Consider the following 16,429-nt stretch of genomic DNA (forward strand, 5'->3'; position numbering starts at 1 on the left):
GACGGAGGAGAGGGTGGAGGACAGACGGAGGAGAGGGTGGAGGACAGACGGAGGACAGGGTGGAGGACAGACGGAGGACAGGGTGGAGGACAGACGGAGGACAGGGTGGAGGACAGATGGAGGACAGGACGGCTGTCGCTGAAACAAAGCCGTGATCTCAGTCCGCTGTCAGAGCTCTGGGAATGAACGTCTGTCCTCCGTCTTCTCCTCCGTGTGACGCAGCGAGGAGGGAGGGGACGGAGGGGACGGAGGGGGGACATGCTGTGTATTATTGCAGAAAAGGAGGACGAGTGATGTTAATGTACAGGAGGAGACGGGAGAGAGAGGACGAGTCTGATAGGAGGAGAAGAAAGGAAACAAGGAAAGACAGGAATAGGGGAGGAAAGTGGGAGATTAAACAAGTAGAGGAGACAATGAAAGGGGAGATAAGGATAGGAGAGAGAGAAAGGGACACAAGGGAAGGATAAAAAGCAAAGATGATGATGAAAGAGACAAGGAGAGGAAAGGAAACAAGGAAAGACAGGAAGTGAGAAAAAGTGAGAGACAATCAAAGGGGAGATAAGGATAAGACATAGTGAAAGGGAGACAAGGCAAGGAAAGGAAAAATGAAAGTAAAACACTAGGAAAGGATTAAAAAAAAAGCAAAGATGATGATGAAAGACACAAGGAGAGGAAAGGAAACAAGGCAAGACAGGAAGTGAGAAGCAAAGGGGGAGATTAAACAAGTAGAGGAGGCAATGAAAGGGGAGATAAGGATAGGAGAGAGAGAAAGGGAAACAAGGGAAGGATAAAAAGCAAAGGTGATGATGAAAGAGACGAGGAGAGAAGGATGGAAGAGGGGTGGAAAAAGACATGAATAAGACAAGGAAGCGGGGAGTGCCGAGAAGGGGAAGAAAGGAGGAAATGAAGAGATAAGCAGAGGAGAGAGGAGAGGAGTTAGAGGAAGCAAGAAAGAGAGGAAACAAAGAGGAGGAGAGTTGGAGGAAGAGGGGAAAGAAGGGAGTGAGTTTCTCCAACCGAGCCTCCCGGGTGAGGGTAAGAAAACATCTGACCCGATCTGTCTTTAAACACGCCGGCAGCAGCAGGCTCAGAGGCTCGGTCATGTGCCGGATAAATACACCGACTACAAAAACAAGCGTCCCCTGGTCCGTCCCCTGGTCCGTCCCCTGGTCCGTCCCCTGGTCCGTCCCCTGGTGCCAAAGCTATTAAAATGCCTCAGCACATTAGTGATTGTCCCTCCGATTACACACAACCGTCCAAATGTTCAGTGAAGCAAACGAGGTGCGTTCAGGGCGATTAACGACGCGTTTACTGCACCGGGCGTGCAGAGAGACGCACCAGCGGGGGTGTACAGTCCATCTGAAGAGTCCCGGGTACATCAGGACCTGGACCCGGGTTGGGTTGCATTCTGCACACAATGGATCAGACCTAGTGTGTCCTTGGAAGGGTAGAAACAAGAGAAAAACCCTCGAGAACACGTCAGATATTGATCCCAATCAAATGGGAAATTACCCTATCTATCTATCTATCTATCTATCTATCTATCTATCTATCTATCTATCTATCAGATAATAAATAAATACTAGTCAGAATATGTTAGACAACCACAGTGAGTACTGTGGGGACAACAGACCCCACAGTACACAGTACTTTCTCTTCTACAAAAACATGTTAAAGTGCTCATATTTAGCTTTTTGGCTTTTTCCATTTCCTTCCTATCTTTTTGTGCACGTTACAAGTGAAAAACAAAACAAAAACAAAAAAACGTAAACACACTCTAAAACACACCTTATAATGCTCACCTAGCTATTAGTAGTCTTAAACTAGGTACTGTCAGGGCCCCCATACTCTGCTTCTGACTGGCTAGTAGTCCTTACCTAGGTACTGTCAGGGCCTCATACTCTGCTTCTGACTGGCTAGTAGTCCTTACCTAGTTACTGCACATGTGTGACTCCCAACAAAGATTAAACAGAAGTGAGATTTCTTCCTCTGGAGCTAAAACAGAGAGCTCAACACACAGGGTGAAAAGAGGAGCTGCAGCAACGTGCAGTACAACAAAAATATGGTGTTTTCTATTATCTCTTAAATCTATTCAGGTACAACCTCTAAAAACAATTATGAACCTGAAAATGAGCTTAACATGAGCACTTTAACACCTCGTCTGATTGTTTTACTGCTCGTTTCTTAACCCGCCCGGCTTCTCAATAACACATTTGGTTGATGCAATAACATCATTACCAAGGGAAGTGATTGCCAAAACTACAAACATGAGACCCCAGTTAAGGTGGATTATGCTTTAACGTATAAAATCCAGAGGGCAGTAAAGGATAAACACCCGGCCGTGATGCCCGGAGACGAGGCCGGCTGAATAAAACACAATAATATACCTTCTCATGTCCTCTGAAAGCCCATATTGTCTGTAACTGTGTTGAACAGCGTGTACAAGAGAGGAAGAATCCAAGCTTGACAACGGCTTAAAGTTCAACAATAAAAGAAACCGTTTGGTTGTGACAAGGTGCCTCGGGGGGGACGAGGGTACATCTGTGACTCTCAGGAACAAAGGAACGAGCCGACAGGTGCACCACCCAGACTCCAACGGGGATTATAAAGGGCACCGCCTCTTTCAACGAACTCTGGGCCAAGAAATAGATGCACACACGGGTCAGCAAAAGATCAAAAATGGCATATTCATGGATGCTGTAATCTAGCAGCCTCCGATCAACAACTGATTTAATAAGAGGCATCTTGTGATGTTTACTGCATTTTAAATACACAAAATAGAAATGGCTGAAGAAAGATTAATACATAAAATAAAGTACCATTAAAATGACAACTGTAAATTCTACTTAATGAGAAATACAGATATTGGGCCGATATTGACTCAAATAGCTGCATCGAGTGCTGGTGACGATGGCGCAGATTATCCAGTCCAACGTTAATATACTAAATTAATTAATTAATAAATACTGGAATCCTCTTTCATTTTTAAGTTTTTGACCAGTTTGCTTCATTTAAAAGGTTTACACTTCTGTATTTCCTGTTTGCTTTGAGTATTTTTTACCATGTTGCAAGTAACAATTCAGTAATGTTACATCTATTCATTTATTTGTTACATTTTGTTTTACAATGTTTACGTCCAGCTTGTTGTTGCCTTACACATTAAAGAAGGATCCCAGTTTCTGGTTTCTTTCACACAGTGAGGCATTCAGCGGGACTGGCTCACTACTCGGGACCGGCCAACACCCAGAGCCCAGGTTTCAGTATCAGAGTTAACTAAACTAAAAACAACTGGATTGGTGCCTCCCTACCCTCGTGTGTACGACTGTTTTACAGTAGCAGGATTCTTAATCTAGTGATAAAGAACCAAATCATTACTCCCATTGTCTGTGGATTACAGCAAAAATTTGAATTTTGAATCTTGCACTGTGTTGAGGATGTTCCTGTCCAATATTAACACACTCTTTGAAGACATCTCGAGCCATGAGCCCACTCCTGACTGTGTAAATATGAGTAAATGCACCCAAAACCCACATCATTTGCTTCCAGGCTGTGTGGGTGATACATTTTTAAAACGCAATAAGGGAAATGAGGCGCAGAAATTTAGATATTCAGACCAGCACAAGAGGCCGTGGATACTGATCCTCGAGGTCTGTGTGTGGAGGGAAACGCTCGCCCAGATGGCACCGGCGTGCCAAGCGGAGGTCAGCCGTGTTAGCCGCGTGCTAATTGCTGTTACGGCTAATAGAAGTCAAAGACACCGTCCTTTCTGGGAGTTCATAACCTGATACATGCAAGGTAAAGTCTCTAATGTCGCGGCTCCTGCGGGTGAGCTTCTTCCAGAGAGAGTCTGGAAAGGACACACTCTAAATAAACTTCTAAATGAGGTACTGCATGTTTAATGTGGTGAAATCATGAATTAATCAGATTTCCTGAAACTGCCTCAAATGCAAATGGTTCAGGGAGAAAATATGGATTTGGTGTGAGCAGTTAGGGCTTTCCCTGGGTGAGACTAGCTGGCTGTTATCATTTTCTATTTCCCAGTATTTTGTGAAAGCTGGTTTCTGTGAGAGGAGCGTGGCCGAGGACGGGTCGGGTCGCTCCACTCGGCAGGTCAGGGGCAGCTTGGAGTGTCTGCAGGAGCAGATAAGACGAGTGGAGCTTCATCTAAAAGGCCAAGTACTCAGTTTAACCTCCTGTTCACTCTCTCTCTCCCACACACACACACACACACACACACACACACACACACACACAGTGGAGTGAACATGTTGAGCATTGAGTGGGTTATATTGCACATACAGTACTCAGCTCTGATTGGGTTTATTTCTACTATTTCCACATTTTTCTTTTCCATAATGATGTGTCCTTACAAAACCTTTTCTTATTTACTTTCCCAGTAGCTTGTTGTTATATTATACTGAACGGAGAAGCTGTTGACAGTTTTTACTTTTATGTAGCTGAGGTGAAGTAGTTGTCTCCAGGAAGACATTTGCAGGAAGTTTTCTTCCTGGTGACTTGCCTCGAGACGAGGTCCAGGATGTTGTTACGAGATTGAATTCATAATGAATGTCATCCTGTTGCACCTCCAGTGTTTGAGTCTGCATGTGTGGACGAGGGAAATTAAAAGCCTAACTGTGAAATCTAAACTCAACTGAAGACGTCATTAATAAAAATGAAATATTTGACTCTGTCTGAATTTATGAATTACACTCTTTGCAATTCCAAGAAGGTAATTTCAAGTTTTGCATTATCAAAAACCTTTCTGGTTTTACTTCTTCTTTTGTGGGTTGCATGCTTGACGGAATAATACCTCAAGCTCGATCGTTTATCTTATCCTATTTTCCGTCAACTTGAAACATTTTGACTTTGCATGTAATGGCGCCATGCAAAAATTTGCTTCACGTTTGGTGTAAAAACACCTTTAAATTCCCAAATAGATAAAATTATTATCATGGAATTACACAGCATGAAGCTACATGATTGAAATTTCAAAAGAGGTGTATTTAAAGAAAAATGTCGATTTTCCAAATTCCATTTCCAAACATTTCAATGTTATAAATTCCGTGGTTTTATTTTCATAATTAGGTATTTAAACAGATGCTTATATGCTTCTGTTCAGTCTTTCCTGTGTTACCTCAGTCTTCCTTTATAATCTATAATTCTCAACTTCTTTTTTACTTTCTATCAATATGTTTAGTGCACACATTAAACTGAAAATCTCTTCCACAAAAAAACACCTTTTCATGTGTCATTGCACCTTTGTGCTTCACCCTTGTCGCCTTGCATAATAATTTGTGGCATTAAAGTTTTTTAAAAGGCAATTCTGAGTAAACTAGCTTAATGGATCAGCCTCTTGGTTGTTCCATCACTGGTCAGCCAGACCAACGCACTTAAACACTGTGTAAATGCTGCAGCGCTGCCGCTAACCTGTAGATTCATAGGATAGGAGAAACAAGGAGAGCAGCGTGAGGTCGTCACTGGATACATGGAGTGAGAGATGAGGATTCAATGCGAGACTACACGGCTGGATAATGGGAAAATATAACTTTGAGATACTGTATGAAATCATTCCGTGGCAGATTATTTCGCACAATAGAAGGAAAAGGATGTATCTGAATAGATCGGACTATTATAATAAAGCTAGGTTAATCAGTCCCAAGCACCACCAACACCTTCCTCAGGAAATCAAAACATCGACAGACTCGTACGACAAGAACTTGATCTCTAAGCAAGCTAGGTTAGATCCAGTAACTTAAATGTCAAAAAACGCACAAAATCAAGGTTTCTGCAGAGCGCTCCCCCTCTGGTTTTTGTGTAATCTCATATAGTCTGCTGGCGGGGCCACAGGTTCCTCTGAAGTGACGGCAGACGGAGCATCACAGGCCGAGGTTTTAGAAGTGGAATACCTGCTGCTGGCCCTGGACTTTAGGGAAATCCTCTTTCTGCTTGCGGCCTTTGGGCCTCTCTAGGCTGCCTTGTTGAAGGTGTTTGAGCCGGGCTGCGACGGTGGGGCCCTTCGTCGGCCCCGGGGAGTTGGTGCTGTTCTGTGGGAGCCAAGAGAGAGCAGGAAATCATTTCATTTAATTTATGACAGAAACCGCCATTCTCCCCTTCATATTAAACAACGAGGACGTTATAATATCTGGAATTCCAAGAAATGAAACTCAGTGCAAAATCCTTCTGGAAGACTTCTAAATAAACTTCAATGACCACCATCTCTCCCTGAAACTATTCAGCTGTTTAAAGGCGTCCACTTTTAAGTAAACCAAACAGAATTGGCCACAAAATTCATGCTGCTTTAAGTGTCTTCTCTCCTTGCTATCAGCTGTCTTCTCAGGCGAACATGCAACCCTCGTCCTCCCCTTCCACCTCCGGGGCATCGTCACCCACGGAAACTGAGTCCCTTTTCGGCAGACAGCTCCTTCGTCCGTTCTCGGGTTCCCTCTCCACCATCACCAGTGTCTAGACTCCCTCGGGGGGGAATATGTCTGGCTTCTCTACCCTTTCAAAATATTTTTAACGAGTCTAATCCCCAAAGACTCTGTGTGTTTCATATTACGTACATGTCCCATGTACATGCATTGAAATTGTTAAAAATAAAAATTGGATTAACATCCTTAACATGCCAAAGATGTGATGTTGTTTGTAGCTAATTTGCTCCTTTAATGTGATGTTTCCTCCTCAAGCGAAGCTACACTGTCACTGTACGGCTGGCTTGTGTTTTGACCTGTTTGAATTTGTCTCAGACTTTTTTACATTTTATTGATTGATTTTTTATTAAAGAAATGTTCCAGACGGTCCCAGTTTTGCATCTGAACCTTTAAAAAAGAAAAAAATGCAGAAATCTCTCATGTGAAATAATGGTCGTAACTTTAGGGGGAAAAACTGTGTTCATGTGGGATCACAATGATTATAGTCACGAGTTGATGTAATCGCGAAGTCCCTGGTTCGAGTCAAGCTGGGGACATATGTTGCATGTTATCTTCCAACTCTTTCTCTCAGCTGTCTACAGTTTACTCCGCAATAAGGGCATGAAATGCCCGGTTTACAACTACCCAATAATCAAAAAGTTATATGTAACTTGCACGCACACAGAAGACGGAAAATGCTCTACCACGTTAAATATGACCAATATCAGGATAAGACTATGTTTTATATGTTAATAACTGTCGGCAAAAAACTTTAAACGTAGCTCAGTGCCCCACATGCCTCCAGTGAATAATACAGGATCTGAATTTAAAGCACCTGCATGAGAGGAAATACTGTAGATACTTATAGAACATTTCTGTGTGCATCTATGAACCTGAGGACCCCCCCCCCCTCACTTTCCCTTCCCCTTGCTGTCCTTGATTTTGACAGCTACCTGCTTTGCGCCGTTGAGCGATAATTCCAACAAAAGCAAGATCTTTTTACTCGGCTAAACGTGTCACCAGAGCTGTCAAGAACGGCTCTCGCTGCTCACAGTCTGCACGGCAAAAGACTCAAAACATCATCTGCTTCATCCAATCCATCACTCACTACCAGCCGCACATCACACCGTCAATCACAAGGTAGCACGTTCATTCTGCTGAAGCTCCAGCTGACGGAGACGGTCAAACAAATACTCATTGTAAAAAAAAAAACTCAAATATATTATGTGCAAAGCTCACAGGAAGCAGAGAGTCAGCAGAGGAAGTGTTAACAAGGTCAGAAAGAGAAGATCAAGAGAGCATCTACACCTGCAACCATGCTGTATGTTAAGTGATCTATAACATAACGATATGAGATGTAGTCATATGGTTTTTCTTCTTTTTCTATTGAAAAAGTTCCCATGTGGGTGCTTGTGTCCCTTTGTTTCAGAGTGACAGTGGACAGACAGGAGAGGTGGGCTGTGAACCCAGGCTGCTGCAAAGGACTCAGCCTGCATGGGACGCATGCTCAAGGTCGCCCCTGAATATGCTGTTTGAAAGTATAAAGAAATACAGCTTTTTCTTTGGTTTTGTATACGTGTTTAAAGGTGCTACATGTTCTTTTTTTTGCGGTCTTGTGTTGTAATGACCAAACCATTTGCATGATGTGCCAATTTTTCTATACATCATGTTAAAACACAGCAGAGGTAACAATACCGCCAACTAGGGTTTAATCCCAGGAAACAGGGTTCCCTGGATTACACATCCAAAATATATATTCAGAGTCAGCTCCGGGGCATCCACATCAACTCGATAGGTTTATGTACATTTCTTCCTGTTGCAGTTAGCGTTGCTTGAACTATGACCACTGCGTTTTGACTCTAGGTAAAGTTATACCTTAAAAACAAGGTACACTTTCCACGACTCCAGGGATATTTCGTGCTTCTGCTCCATGGCCAGAAAATGTGAATTTCTCTGGAAAACATATTAATCCCTAGTGCCAACATACTGTGAACACAGCGGTCTTGTTCTTATTAACCCTTTTATTTTTACCTGACAAACTGAAACTCAGCCTCCAGAAGAGTGAGACCACAAAGCTAGGCTCCTCGTGTGTCTCGCTCCAGCTTTGTACAGAGTATTTTATTTTCACTGGGACTTCTACATTGATTTGAGATGTTGACACTTTACATATTAGTAGTTATGTTAAAGCTGGAGTAAAGTAGAGAGTAAAAAAGGGAAGAGGACTGCAACGGGACAGTGAGTAGGAGCACAGTCCACAGGTGTGGCAGCTTGAGAGGGCTGTTATTTTAAATTTACCTTTCTGCCAAGGGACCCAAAGATGCAGGGACGGGTGGGGGTGGCCTTTGGTTGGGTGCTGTGTGGTTTATTACAATCTTTAACAGGCGTTCTCTGAAATATCTTTGATCCGTGGTTGTATGAAAGAGTGTGGCACAGACATGTTATCACACCAAAGTCAGCGGCACAAATCAGCAATGTGATCAAAAATAACTATCAAATTATCTACCTCAAGCTCAGCGATAATCTTCTCTTCGTCATCGTCGTCGTCGTGAATGGCCGACGCTGCGATCACAGGCGGGGTCGAGGCCGGCCGAGGGGTGTCGCTGGGGGTCCGCCTCAGCTTCACCAGGGTTTTAGCCATGTCTCCATCCTCCTCCATCTGAGAAGACAAATATAGACGTTTAAAACTGTCACTGCGTCGTTCTTATTAAACAGTTGTTTTAAGTATCTTAGAGGCCTCGTTAAAATCTGGTCTTCTCACACAATAGTCCCACATGGCCAGACATTCCTCCACAGCACTGCAGAGGAGGGTCTGGCGAATCCACACAGCATTCAGGAATATTTTCAGGGAGAGAAACTTGAAGGAAACTTGACGGAAACTTGACGGAAAACTTGAAGGAAACTTGACGGAAAACTTGACGGAAACTTGACGGAAACTTGACGGAAACTTGAAGGAAACTTGAAGGAAACTTGAAAGAAACTTGAAGGAAACTTGAAGGAAACTTGAAGGAAACTTGGAGGACACTTGGAGGACACTTGGAGGACACTTGGAGGAAACTTGAAGGAAACTTGACGGAAACTTGACGGAAACTTGACGGAAACTTGAAAGAAACTTGAAAGAAACTTGAAAGAAACTTGACGGAAACTCGACGGAAACTCGACGGAAACTTGAAAGAAACTTGAAGGAAACTTGAGGGAAACTTGAAGGAAACTTGGAGGACACTTGGAGGACACTTGGAGGACACTTGGAGGACACTTGGAGGACACTTGGAGGACACTTGAAAGAAACTTGACGGAAACTTGAAAGAAACTTGAAGGAAACTTGAAGGAAACTTGAAGGAAACTTGAAGGAAACTTGAAGGTAACTGACATCAGGCTGGAAAAGAGATCTTGGATTTAGACTACACACACAGTAAGCATTTTAGTAAGTACATACATTGATTAGTCGATTATTTTACACATTTTTCCTACTCTGTTTCTTACTGTTTTACAAGATTATCTTTGAGTTTTGAACTCTTAGTCTGGGGAAAAAAAGCCATTTAAAGACGTCACTATGGGCGTCTTTCACTACTTAAGGTGATTTTATAAACAAAGTGAATAATCCAATAATTGAGAATATAATCAATAATGAAAATAGTCGTCATCTTCACACTTTAGCTGTGGAGGTTGGTCTGGCTAAACGCATCATAATTCCGAACTTAAGGGAAAAAAATGGATATGTATTTTTGGTGTTTCTTTGAACCAATCACAGTCTCCACTAGGGGTGCTAAGCCCAGGATGCAGCAGTCATGCAACATAGTGTCAGGAGGGAACTTGGGACGTTTACACATAAAAACGGTTAAATCCCTGGCACATAAAACATTAAAAGACATCAACTAGATGATACGCCTTTTACTGATAAAAAAGACAGTAAGTAGAGGTTGATTGCACAGATTTTGAGTGACCCGGAATTGATTTTAACAGGAGTACCTCCAGCAAAACAGCAGCTATTACAAATCACATTTCAGAGGCGTCAAACTGAACTTTAGTGTGAATTTAGTTTTTATTTTGCAAGAACACAGCCACTGCATTCAAGGCTTAGTGCTGACAAAGATGACTGTGATTGGTTTAAAGAACTATAACCAATACAGAGGGTCAGGACCTTTACTTGTATTGAGTATTTTGACTAGATGATACTCCTTTTACTGATATAAAAAGACAGTAAGTATAATTTGATCATTGCTGCCCCTGAGGTGAAGCCTGACTATTCTGGACTGATTAAAACCACAGAAGATGTATTTTCTGTATCTGGCTCCGGCAGAACATTACTAAACCGATATCACAGACGTTTTTGTGAACATATTCTTTGTAAATCTTAAAACCAATCATAAAAAGAACCGAGCAGACCGCCTTTACTCCAAGATCCAAATCTGAGTCACAACTTGTCCTTTTCAGTGTGTATATTGAGGTTCATTTAATTTAATATAATTGTTATGTATACTTTTATTCATCCCCAGTGGGGAAATTACAACGTTTTCAGTCTGTTGTTAGAACACACATTACACACAAGCCTGAAAAACACACACATGCTCAGGTACTATACATGCAAATGCAGGCCAGGCGCCCAAATTGGTTGTGGGGGGGGGGGGGGGGGGGGGCTAAGGTGCCTTGCTCAGCAGGAGCATGTCTGCAGTGCCCAGGATGTGAAGGAGCACCTCACCAGCTACCAATTCACACTCCGTACTTTGGTCCATAAGGGGACTTGAACCAGCGACCCTCAGGTTCCCAACCATCTCACTGCGGACTGATAGCTTATGAAGGCTGTTGTTTGATGTAACAAGAGGGATTTTAAAAACATGGTGGTAACACGCAGGTAGGGAAAGGGAAGAGAACTCTGTCTGAAATCGGCGGCCAAGTGCAGTCTTATATACATCGTGTGTGAGTCGGACTAGTTGCAGCCCTAATGTCAACACAAGTGTGTTGTAAAAAGGAACTTCCACTGTGGTACGATCTCTGCTCAGGGATCTCAAAAACAGCTGACAGCCTATCGTAGACTTTTTAGGTACTTCAGTGTATCTAGTTTATAAAGAATGGTAGTAGTGCACAGAAAATGCAATCAGTGCAGTCCTTCTGGTGTGTTGACAGCAAAGGTCACAGGACGATAGCCTGGCTTGTTGTAGAGCTCTTAGTGCAAACACTGATGTGATGCAGATAGTTTGTTCTGAACACTGACAGAGTATCAATAACACGAGGATCCACTTAAGAACTCAAAAACTGAATGGGAAAAAAACCTCAGCATTGATTTTGGGTGACCCTGAATTCATATTAACAGAGTACCTCCAGCAGGGTTTCCTCAGGAGAGGGGCTGGCGTCTCCCTTAGAGACGCCAGCCCCTGGGAACGCCTCGGGATCCCCCAGTTGGAGCTGGTTGATGTGGCTCGGGAAAGGGAAGTTTGGGGTCCTCTCCTGGAGCGACCCGATACCGGATAAGGACAAAGATGGATGGATGGACCTCCAGCAAAACAGCAGCTATTATAAAGCCCATTTCAAAGGCGTCAAACGGAACTTTAGTGTGAATTTAATAATGATTCACTTGACATTGTTCAATCATAAAGGGGCGAGGTCCATGGCTAAAGTGTTTTTAACACCTCGTTGAATGAATGCCTTGAAGGATTCAAACTGTTCAGACTGTAGACACTTAAGTGAATTCTACTCAGCAGGTTTCTCCACAGGGAGAGATAAGGGAGATCAGGGAGGCTTTGAGCAGCAAAAGCTTGTTCTTTTCTAAAAACCAAAACCTCTATCTGCCCAAAGCCATCAGGAATCTCACTCTGTTACAAAAGTCAAACAGGTTTCTTTATCAATGCTACTTGAAAGTATTAAGAAATACATACAACATTGGTTTTCTTTTGGTTTTGTGTATGTGATTACAGAAGCTACAAGGGGGGTTAGCGCTGCCAACGATGACTGTGATTGGTTTAAAGAAATATAAACAACAAAGAGGGTTTTTAGCCCCTATCCCAGAATAACTTTTGCAGTCAGACCACATATCAGCGCCGTGGAGATTGTTTACCTGATTAGCTGCTACACGTGTTAGACAACGTCTTGAGAGTGTTTAAAAGTCTTATCCCAGAGCCATTCTGCAAATTTAGTACTTTTACCTCTGGTACTTTAATTTTATACTAATACTTTTGTATTTTTACTTGAGTATGATTTCAAATGCAGGACCTGAAATGTAGGAGGAAAAACCTCTGGTGAATTTCATGAGGACTATGGTGACCTGGTCCTCAGATCTCTGCAGGGTAAATTTAGACAGCTAGCTAGACTATTCTGTCCAATCTGAGGACTATGGTTACCTGGTCCTCAGATCTCTGCAGGGTAAATCCAGACAGCTAGCTAGACTATCTGTCCAATCTGAGTTTTCTGTTGCACGACTAAAACAACCTTTGAACGTACACATGTTCCACCAAAACAAGTTCCTTCCCAAGGCGATTTGGCAGAGTCACCGATGCTGTCTGACGCTTAGCAAGAGCTCATGATGATTGTGGTTTAAAGAAATCCCAATAAACCAGAGCCCATGTTTCTCCCATCCAGGGAATGCTATGTGGACTAGCCAGACCCTCCTAGCAGCGCTGTGGAGGAAGGTCTGACAATGCGAGACTAGGCATCCTAAATAGCATCCCACCTTCATATTCTTGGTGGTGACGATGACCTCTCCAGTGCGGTTGGTGGTCAGGCCGTGTGCCGACGGGAAGCTTCTGCGAGGTGGCGGTGGAGGCGGAGACTTGGAGGGCTTCTCTGTACGGTACCTGGTCACGCTGAGATCCACTGTAAACAGAGGACAACAATTTAAACATCTTCAATTTAAACATGAAGAAATCACCTGTAAAGGTGTATTACAACGTAAAAAAGTAAGTGAATGTACAGCACAGATGGTTGAAAAAAATAAATAAAAATTAAGATGATGACTCACCCGAACCTCGATGTGAACCGGCCCCCTCCAAACTGTTGAGCTTCTGGGCCGCCAGCTGCACTTTGCCAGGCTGCTGTTTGCCGTTGGGCGGGGTGGTCGAGGTGGTGGTGGTGGCTGTGGTCCCAGTAGTCCCGGCTGCAGGAGACGTTGCTGCGCCGGAGGTTATTGGGATTGGGATAGTGATCTGGGGCTTGGGGGGCACCGCAGGCTTGTTGATGTGCCTGGCAGCAAAGTCGAGGTCCGGGATGGCCTTCATCAGCTCAGCCTGGGTCTCTTCCAGCAAGCGATTAATGTCCTGGGCGCTGAACTGGGTCAAGCTGGCACGCTTCTCCTCCCAGTCCCGCTCCGCCGCCTGACACATTTACAGATATAGACCAATGAGGAGTTGCAACATGCAAACTACTAACAGGCCGAGCTGGAAACACATAATTAAGACACATTCATGCAGTGCATTTTCTAATATTAACAATAAAAATTAACTGTAAAGTCCTGTTCTTGGGTACGCACCCACCTTGTACATGTTTGATGTATGATTTCACACTTCAAGTCTAAATTTGGCCAGCTGGCTAATCCGGACACATGTGCAGTGTTGAATAATGTGCATTGTTGTTAGATTTTACAAAGTCTGGATCAATGGAAGTACATTTCCAGGTTTACGCCTGACATGTCATATTCCCCCCCTCTCCTTCAGCTCTCTGTGTACTGCCATTCTTCGGAAAACAACAACAATCTTCGAGCTAGCAAGCTACACGCTGAAAATGGCACGTTTGATAAAAATTTGGAACCCAGAGCGTTTTTTCTCCTGTCCCAGAATGCATCCGTGGCATAACCAGACCAATCTGGCAGCGCGAGAATAACTTGTACACAATAGTATGAAGAGAAATACACATAATGAACATCTGATTACCAGTCTGACTTCGGCTGACACAGAGTTATCGCCAGGACGCCGACTCGGCAGCTCCTCAAGCACCCGGTTCCTGAAGGTCATGGAGGGCTGGATGTCCTGCTCGGGGCCCGAGGTGTCGCTCTCGCCGGCGGACACAGGCATCCAGTTGGCCAGGCTGGAGCTGGTGCTCAGGTCACTGAGGCTGAGAGGAGGACTGTTGAGGATATCCAGGTCGGAGCTGCGACTCATGTCCTCCGGTCTCTTCAGCGATTGGGTGGAGAGATCCTCAGGGCCCTTCCACACGCCTTCGGTCACTTGTCTGTACATATAGGAGGGATACAAGAGACTACAATACAGACAGGACACCATGAAGGTCCATGTATTTACACATATTTCCGTTAAAAAATGGTTTCAACTTTCAATTATAATAAACATTCTTGTTTTTGTCCCTTTAGGGGTCATTGGAGCTGATGTTAATGCTGTAATAATGTAAAACAGTGATATATTCTGATGGCTATTATACCATGAAAATCTTACACTATTGTCTGTGAATGTCTGTGTGTGCATATTTTATCTTTTGTAGTAATTTTACTTTTTTATTGTGAAAGCGAGCAAACAAATAAAGACAAATAACCAAAAACGTGGATACATTTTCTCAAATGAAGGAATCATTTTGGCCTTGTACCAAAACTACTAAACCCTAGGATACATTTTAAACAACAGCAGCCTGATTATTCAGAGAGTGAGGTTTGAATATTACAGAAGACTCAAAGAAAATCCCCATAAAAAGGTCTACATGAAGAGTAACCGTGGTGATCTGACCATGAAGTGTTGTGTGAACAAATTAGGGAGTGTTGGATTCGTGTACCTGCGGAGCATGCTGAGCGCATCAGTCATGGTGTTGCAGCGCTTTAACAGGGCGTCCAGGCGGTGAGGCTCCTCTTTCAGGAACTTAACAGCCTCCACCTCCACCCTCAGCACCACCCGCATCTTGCTCTGCAGGCTGGGGAACTGGTCTGCACGGGAGGGAGAGAGAGCGAGATAAAAAGGGATGAGGAGGGCAGGACGACAGCGACAAAGAGATATAGATAGATGATGACGAAGAGAGTGGCATTGTGGGAGGGATAATGGATGGAAAAATAGAGGCGGAGAGCAAGGGAGGGCGAGGGGAGATTACAGGATGCGGTTTCTGTCGCAGCTATTCGAAGCCGCAGGATTTTCCTGTCATGTCTAAGAGAGAAGGATTCAGTGGAGGTCGGCCAAAGAAGAGGGAAGGGCATGCTACACGTGCAGCAACAAAAACACAAGCTGTGTTCACGTGTGTGTGTGTGTGTGTGTGTGTGTGTGTGTTTAGACTTCACAGACACTTTCTCAAATGTTGGACACCCAGCTGTCCAACTGCCACTTAAAGACTGAATCTAAGCACCGTGAAGGCGAGTGGTCAGTACACATTATTCTAACGAGGCCCCCTGGAGCTTTAAGGGGAAGTACTCATTAATATTAAAGATGGAGAGTGGAAGTACACAGGTCAGAGTAGCAGGACAAGAGACTTAACTTCATGAATATCAGGATTCATAAATATTCATCCGTGACTTTGGTTAACAGCAATTTGACATACTGTACACGCAGTAATTTAGCAATCTTAGTATTTGAACTGTGACCCAAAGCTGCAACTAAAGTACTGCAGAGTTGTTTTGAATATTTTGGACCTCTGCAGAGGGCGGAGGGCTAGCTTCCTGGACCTCCTGCAATTTAAGTTGAATACCCCTGCTCTAGTGAGTGCTGTGCAGTGAGTTCAGCATGACGGTGTGTTGTTGATTGAGTCAAAATACACTACAGTGTGTGTGTTCATGGTGATGAAGGACCATGTCAGTCAGGCAACAGTGTGGCTCTTTCATGTGTTTTAACAACAATAGAGCTCTATGGCAAAGAGCAAGAAGTAAACACAAGTAAATATATCCACAGACTTATCCTTTAAAGAGGCCCTATTATGCTTTTGGGGTTTTCCTCCTGTCTTTTGGTGTGTTATGTACTTTTTTATGCATGTAATTTTCTATCCTACTGAAAGCCCTTTTCCCCTGTTTCTACCTAAAAAACGTCACCCACATTCACTTTCAAAATTCCTCAATCAATGACCTATACATTTTGAGAGGCATGCCAGAGCCACCCCTCCCCCCCCCCCCC

General features: G+C 43.6%; 1 protein-coding gene across 5 annotated transcripts in view; it reads right to left on the reverse strand.

Annotated features, from left to right (window-relative positions):
- Nucleotides 1-4,952: 4,952 nt before the first annotated feature.
- Nucleotides 4,953-16,429, reverse strand: part of LOC117937008 (SRC kinase signaling inhibitor 1-like) — an 89,528-nt gene continuing 78,051 nt past the window's right edge. For 3 of the 5 annotated variants that reach the window (XM_034860613.1, XM_034860612.1, XM_034860616.1), the window contains 7 exons: nucleotides 15,114-15,261; nucleotides 14,267-14,591; nucleotides 13,360-13,711; nucleotides 13,072-13,214; nucleotides 8,914-9,066; nucleotides 8,706-8,807; nucleotides 4,953-6,044 (listed from right to left, as the gene is read on the reverse strand). In XM_034860613.1, coding sequence (XP_034716504.1) covers nucleotides 5,892-6,044; nucleotides 8,706-8,807; nucleotides 8,914-9,066; nucleotides 13,072-13,214; nucleotides 13,360-13,711; nucleotides 14,267-14,591; nucleotides 15,114-15,261 — 1,376 coding nt within the window. In that variant the 3' untranslated portion in view covers nucleotides 4,953-5,891. The remainder of the gene's footprint in view (nucleotides 6,045-8,705; nucleotides 8,808-8,913; nucleotides 9,067-13,071; nucleotides 13,215-13,359; nucleotides 13,712-14,266; nucleotides 14,592-15,113; nucleotides 15,262-16,429) is intronic. The other 2 variants (XM_034860614.1, XM_034860615.1) reach the window with 2 other exon arrangements.

Source organism: Etheostoma cragini, chromosome 21, assembly GCF_013103735.1.
Source record: "Etheostoma cragini isolate CJK2018 chromosome 21, CSU_Ecrag_1.0, whole genome shotgun sequence".
NCBI lineage: Eukaryota > Metazoa > Chordata > Actinopteri > Perciformes > Percidae > Etheostoma > Etheostoma cragini.